At 46.8% G+C, this 6,877-nt stretch overlaps 1 protein-coding gene across 6 annotated transcripts in view; it reads right to left on the minus strand.

The window, feature by feature from the left end:
• The window catches only part of ST3GAL6 (ST3 beta-galactoside alpha-2,3-sialyltransferase 6), a 68,633-nt gene that overhangs the window by 22,494 nt on the left and 39,262 nt on the right, over positions 1-6,877 (minus strand). For 4 of the 6 annotated variants that reach the window (XM_025210893.1, XM_025210892.1, XM_025210891.1 and 1 more), the window contains one exon: positions 1,776-1,871. The exons of 1 other annotated variant lie outside the window; for it this stretch is intronic. In XM_025210893.1, the coding sequence (XP_025066678.1) occupies positions 1,776-1,871 (96 nt within the window). Of the gene's footprint in view, positions 1-1,775; positions 1,872-2,856; positions 2,996-6,877 lie in introns of those variants that run through there. One more of the 6 variants, XM_025210895.1, reaches the window with a different exon arrangement.

Here is a 6,877-nt window from a genome sequence, read left to right on the forward strand (position 1 = left end):
TGTGTCTGATTTGTGCTTCCCAGGGTCCAATCCTCAACATTTGTTCCCAATCTAATTATCCCTACTACAGTAGGTCCAATTTCTTCTGAAGGGATTCACTATTTATAGTAACAAGTAGTGGACCTTATTTGAAATTGAGAGCCTCTGTTAAGGCCTGAATTTATCAAAACCTGAATCTTTTTAATCATCTAAATAAAAACAATATCCTATTATCAATATCAGCAAGAAATCTAGAGCAAGATAATGAATTGAACCTGAAATTCATAGTAGAGGGAAGCAGTGCTCATCTGATACTACCTTTGCCAAAGACTTAGCCACTGTGCTGTATATTGCAACAGTGCTGGGCAAATAGGAACATGAACTATGTTCATTTGCCCTACAAAGCTCACAATCTAATGTATTTAGTTTGCAAATATTTGCTACAAGTTAATTCTTGAAAAGAAAGCACTGTGTAAGTTAAACTAAAAGAATAATTAAAACATCATTTTTATCCACTCTTGATTTCAGACATTGTGGAAAAACTGTTCACTCTTACACTGGTGAAGTATGAAATGGGCTTTGCATATTATATGTTGACAATATTTTGTCTATGTGTGAATAAAATATCCTCCTGTGGTATCATTCACTGCTGCCCTTGGCTGTCACAGGGACTCAGTCTCTCTCATAAGAGCTTCCTATACTTGTCTCCATCCTCCCAGGGTTGGTTCTTTTAGTGCCTTTTACCTGGTTTACTCTGGCAAGCTGATGAACTTCATGAGCTTACCATCGAGGGTAGGGTTGCCAGCAGAACACTGAGCACTGTTCAATTTAGACTTTTCCCAAAGACAAATGTTTTTTTTTCATCCTTACAGATGGCTGCGGTGGCCAAAAGAAAGTAACATTTTGGCACTTGCTAGTTGCTCAGACATTTTGAGACTAGTTGTCACACACTGGAAAGTTACAAGCTTCAGCCACATACTCTATTTTAGCAGAGTTGGGGGACCCAGAAGGAGGGGGAAGCACAGCAGCAGCATGTGCCCTACTGCTGTGCAACTGTTGGTGATGGTGTCCAACTTGCAGAAGAGGGCATGACATATTCTGATAAGTGGATGATGATGCTGGCTCCTCTAGAGAGACTGCCTGTCAGCATTAAATCATCATTTGCACTCTCAAAGACAGCCTTGATGATAAGCTCAGCAATATAAAAACAGAAGGGCTTAATGAATGGACTACATGAGCCAGACCAGTTGATCTGTTTGTGAAAGGGAGGATGAAGTCACTTTAAGGGCATACATTGTGAACAACTGTCTAGGTGACATGCAGATGAGAGGGAATGCTAGAAGCACTTCCTTTTGCTTCTTATTTCCATCCTATCAAAACATTTTGTGGAGTGACTTGGGTCCTATGTAATCCTAGATTTCACTCAATGCTAATACAATTTATGTTTAGAGAAAGGTAGTTATCTGTGTTAGTCTGAAGTCAGGCAGAAAGCAGCACAGGGTGCCATCTTATAGATAATTCAGAGAAGCACAAGCTTCTGTAAGCAACAACATACTTCATCAGATTTTATAAAAGCTTATGTATCCCTGAATTAGCCTATAAGGTGCCCCGTCATCCTGCCTTCTACAATTTATGTTCATTAATCACACAATAAAATATCATACAACTTACTGTTTGAAATCAGGAGTATCCAAGCAACCCTGTTGTTAAATCAAAAGGTTTGATCTATTTTCATTTATAACCACTGAACTATTCAGGGGGAACTTTGGCATAAATGAGAAGAGAATACAGCTTACCTTATTACCACATGATAAGAGTTAATTTTTTCCCCTAGTGTCTTGTTTCGAAGAACTCCTCCATTACCAACAACAATGCACTTTTTACAGGGCTCACTGTTGAACAGATATTAAAGATTTATACATTTCAAAACATGATGAGTTTATGATGTTTCATTTAAGTTTGTTCCTGTTTCATGAATGCTTAGTTTCAGAACAACAGAATGTGTCCTGGGGTGGGATTTACTGTTCAGATCTCACTGTTTGGTTCAGTAGGTAGCCATTAGCATCCAAAGCTATATTAGACATTCCATATCATACTATAAACATTCCTAACCCTAGCTGACAGTTCTTTTTTTTTTTTTTTTAATAGAATACTGCACTTACAGAGATCGTATTTCACCTGCAAATTGCAAAGAACTTTGCAAAGATGGTCCTTGGAGTTGGTGTTGTGCAATCCCAAGGCACTCCCTTACCCACAAAGGATGAATGAACATCTTCCATACCACTCACAAACTATTGCCTTCATGAGTAGTAGGAAACCCTAAGATGAGTCAGGATTCCCGCAGGTTGCAGCACAGAGCTAACACTGGTCTGCAACCCCACCCTGGCAAGATTTGGATTCAAAAAGTTTTATTCTAGGCATTTCTAATAGAAACATGCAAACCTGAACTGTAGCTTTTCTGTTGAAAAACAAGGTAGTGGTGGGAACCATTGAGGCATGTCTATACTACACCCCTGGTATGTCTCTGGAAGGAAGCTCCTAAACATGCTCCACCCACCTGCTTCAGCTCAAGCATGCCAAAACCAGAAATGTGGCAGTGAAGTCACACCACCACATTTCAGGGCAGTGCTTGGGATTCTCTCGCCCTGGACAGGCAGAGGATGCAGTGTAAACATGTCCTAAGCAAAAGCAAATTTCTGATGCTAATTCCTGACAGATAAAATTGAGTCATTTTTGAAAGGCATAACCTCTCCAAGCACTACACATCAGCAGTTAGTCTATCATTAGAAAGCTCTAAGCCTAGAATATAAGATTCCTTTAAAAATAATAAATGATAATCATAATACTATAAGACAAAGTGTTTACTGAGACTCTCACCTTAGACCAGACTGTGGTATCTTACTCATGTTGAATATCAGCTTTCTCTTCAAACTGACCTATTCATTTAATTGAAACCTATCACAGCATATGAACATGAGCTAAGATAGCAGAATCCAGCCCACTGAATAGTGTATCAAGCAGTCCCCTATATGACAATGAGAGTATTAACATAGTAAAAGTAGCACTCAATATGAGCACAAACCATATAATCATGCTTAAAGACAATATAGGTTTCCCTTGCTTTATGGGGGTTCTGTATGTGCAAAATTGCTCTTATGAGATGCCCCTTTTTATATAAAAAATTTGTTATATGTGAGGTAAATTCACTCTTAAGTGATTGCTATGGTAGAAGCCCGCAGTCAGCTGCTTTGTGCAGTGCACTGTGGGAGTGATGTGCACCAAAATACAGTCTCCTGTGTGGATCTGTGCTCCTTGCTCATTGTCTGTGACACATGTTTCTGTAGCTGCCATCCCCATTATGATAGTGCCCTGTGCTTGTGTGTACCATCTGCTGTTGGTGAGTCCCAAAACTGTCTTGTAAAAGTGGTAGAAATGGGTCTGGGCGTCAGTACAGTTGAGGTCTTGGAAGGTATCCCTATTTGTTACATTGTAAAGTGGGTTCCCTTTATGCAAATTTAAGTTATGCACCATTTTCCAGGAATTAATGTACAGCATAAAGCGAGGGAAACCTGTACTAAATCAGGAAAGGTGAAACAAAAATCAGTGCTATGACCTTCAGGCCTTACTCAAGAGGTCATTATGGTCACATTTCAAAATAAATTCTGGCCTGCAGGCTTCTCAGCAATAGCTCTGTGGTCACATCTGTACTAAAACACACCCTTTCTTTACCAACAGATTCTTGCTTAGCCTGTTGAAGGGCTAAAATATCATTACACAGGTGCCTAACAAAATTAAACTGGAAGTAAGAAGGAAAGGGCTAGAATACCACTCCAGCACTTATCAGGTGGACCCAAGAGTTTTTCTTACAGAGCCTAAACTCTTATTAAAGAAAAAAACAGAGTTTTCACTCATGATGGTTTTAAGGGGAAATTTCCTGAGTGTGAACTGATTCATGATCACTTCAATCATGTTTACACTTCCGTAAAGGGTGGGACTGCCGGCGGGCACTTCCGGGAAGACCGGAGTGCCTGATTGGCTGTTGGGCCAGCAGCGGGAATTTCAAACCGTGGCCTTTAAAAGCCATGGTCTGACGTAGCCCCCAGCACTCGGGAGCCAGGAGCAGGGAGGAGAGGAGGGAGCTGGGCACACGTGCATCCCGCACACACGTGTGCCCTCTCACCAGACCCGAGGTGGAGGCGGATGCAGCAGCAGCAGAGCCAGCAGCGGGGGCAGCAACAGCTGATCCCCCAAAGGTAAGTGGGACAGAAGGAGCTGGCACAGCTGAGCCAGATCTGGAGGGGAAGCCCCGCGGATCCCTTTTAGCTGAGCCGGTAGGAAGCTGCGCTCCCGAGCCACGGTGCGTGAACAGAGCGTGCCAGCACGGGCAGGAAGGGCCAGGAGGGAGACTCCTGCAAGGGTAGGGCAAAGGCACCACACAAAACTCTAAATAAACAGCAACTTATATAATGGTGTCAATGCGGAGTGCTGCTAGGGCCCCTGCCTGGGGGGCGCCACCTACCTGGGGCTTGTCTGAGGCCTCCACCCAGACAGAGCCCATGGGGGAGCTGGCATCCCCCTGCCCCCCGGCCTGCAGGGGGCAGGGATTGGGGGCCCCCCACACCTGTCCTGCAGGCGCCTGTCTTAGGGCCTTGGAGGCACAGGTAAGGAAGCTCCAGGAGGAGGTTAGCAAGCTGAGGGGAATCAGGGAGGCGGAGGATGAAATTGATGGTTATTTCCTTTCCCTGCAGGGCCACGCACCCAAGGAAAAAGCACCTTGGGAGGTGCCCTCCACTGCAGAGTAGCAGACGGTCACCTCCAGAACCAGGGCTGCTCGCAGCAAAGCAGTACCAGTTACTCCAGTCCGGCTGGAGAACAGGTACGAGGCCCTGGTGACACTGCAGGAGAAGGAAGAAGAGGAGGAAACCTCTGGAGAGGAGGCAAGTCCACACTCTTCACGCTCCGAACAGGCCGAAGGAGCTAAGCAGACCTAGAGGAGGAAACGTCGAGTGATCGTCATAGGCAACTCCATCCTGAGAGTTACAGAGGGTCCCATCTGTCACCAGGACCCCTCAACACATGAGGTCTACTGCCTGCCCGGAGCAAAGGTTCAGGACGTGACGGGGATGATCCAGGCTGTGATCCAGCCCACCAATTACTACCCCATGGTCCTAATCCATGTGGGTATCAATGATGCGGCCAAGAGAAGCCCTGATCACCTGACGACGGACTACCGTGCTCTGGGGGGGGGGACGGACACGTGCTGAGGGAGACAGGGGCACAGGTGGTATTCTCCTCTGTCCTACCAGTGAGCGGACGTGGAAGATGACACAAGACCTGCATCAGTGACACCAACTGGCAGCTTCGGGAATGGTGTCTCAAGGCGGGCTTCGGCTTCCTAGACAACGACCCGCACATCACGACGAGAGACACACTCGGGTGGGATGGGCTTAACCTTTCCCCCAAAGGTAAGCATGTGTTCTCTTCTAGGTTGGCAGATGTCCTCCAGCGGGCTTTAAACTAGGCTCATCGGGGGAAGGGGAAGATGAGGGCGGAGGACGCCTTGAACCACTAAACCAAGCAACACCCACAAGAACAGCCCAGCCTAGATCGACAACGAGCAGAACAAATACCCAGGTAAGCAACAGGGGCCAGGGCAGTACTGAGAGTAGGGGGTCAGTGCACACATCTTCAGGAGGCCTCAAATGCCTCTACACAAACGCTCGTAGTATAGGGAACAAACAGGAGGATCTTACCCTCCTGCTAGCTGACACCAACCCAGACATAGTGGGCTCACAGAAACATGGTAGGACCCAACACACAACTCGGCGGTGAATATCAAGGGCTATAGGCTGTAAAGGAGGGACAGGACAGGGAGAAAAGGAGGGGGTGTGGTGTTCTACATCAAGGAGGAACACACATCCTCATCAAGTAGCACAAGGTCAGATGAGGGGCACTGAAGTGCTCTGGGTTAGAATACAAGGAAGTCGAGGGGAAAGGGACTTAATGGTAGGGGTCTACTACAGACCACACAACCAAGGGGAAAAGCTAGACCAGGAATTCTTAAGTCAGCTCACGGAGGTAGTTAGGTCAAAGGACATGGTCATCTTGGGTGACCTGAACTTTCCAGACATCTGGTGGGAAGAGCAGTCAGCCAGCTCTGACCGCTCACGTAGGTTCCTATAAAAGATACAGGACCTCCGTCTAACCCAGGAGGTGCATAGCCCCAACCAGGGGAGATGCCTTGTTGGACCTGGTGCTGGCCATAGGCGATGACCTCGTGAGGGGGCTGCGGGTGCTCGACCACCTGGGTGATAGCGATCATCGCCTGCTGGAATTCATCATCCAGCGCAAGGTGGCAAAAGCTTGCAGCAAGGCAGCAGCCCTGGACTTCAGGAGGGCAGACTTCAATGAGGTGAGGAGAAGAGTTGGGGAGGCACTGAGGTCCCGGAGGGGAGGGGAGGCAGGTGTCCAAGAAGAGTGGTCGTTCCTTAAAGAGACAATCCTCCAAGCCCAAAGGGAGGTAATCCCAACAAGGATCAAAGGGGGCAAGAGGGCGCAAAAGCCCCCATGGCTCACCAAAAGCATACGGGTATGTCTTCTAGCTAAAAGGGAGGCATACACCCAATGGAAGGGAGGGGCCATCACCAGGGAGGACTATACCTCGGTAGCTCGGGGCTGCAGGGGGGCGGTCAGGAAGGCCAAGGCGGAGATGGAACTGGGACTAGCTACCTGGATCAAGGACAACAAGAAGTCCTTTTTCAAATACATAGCGGGCTAAAAGAAGGTACCGGGTAACGTAGGGCCTCTGCAACACACGCTAGGAAATCTGGTCGTCACACCAGATGACAAGGCTAACCTATTTAACAATTTCTTTGCCTCCATTTTTCTGAGCAGGGAC

Source organism: Alligator sinensis, unplaced genomic scaffold, assembly GCF_000455745.1.
Source record: "Alligator sinensis unplaced genomic scaffold, ASM45574v1 scaffold327_1, whole genome shotgun sequence".
Lineage (NCBI taxonomy): Eukaryota > Metazoa > Chordata > Crocodylia > Alligatoridae > Alligator > Alligator sinensis.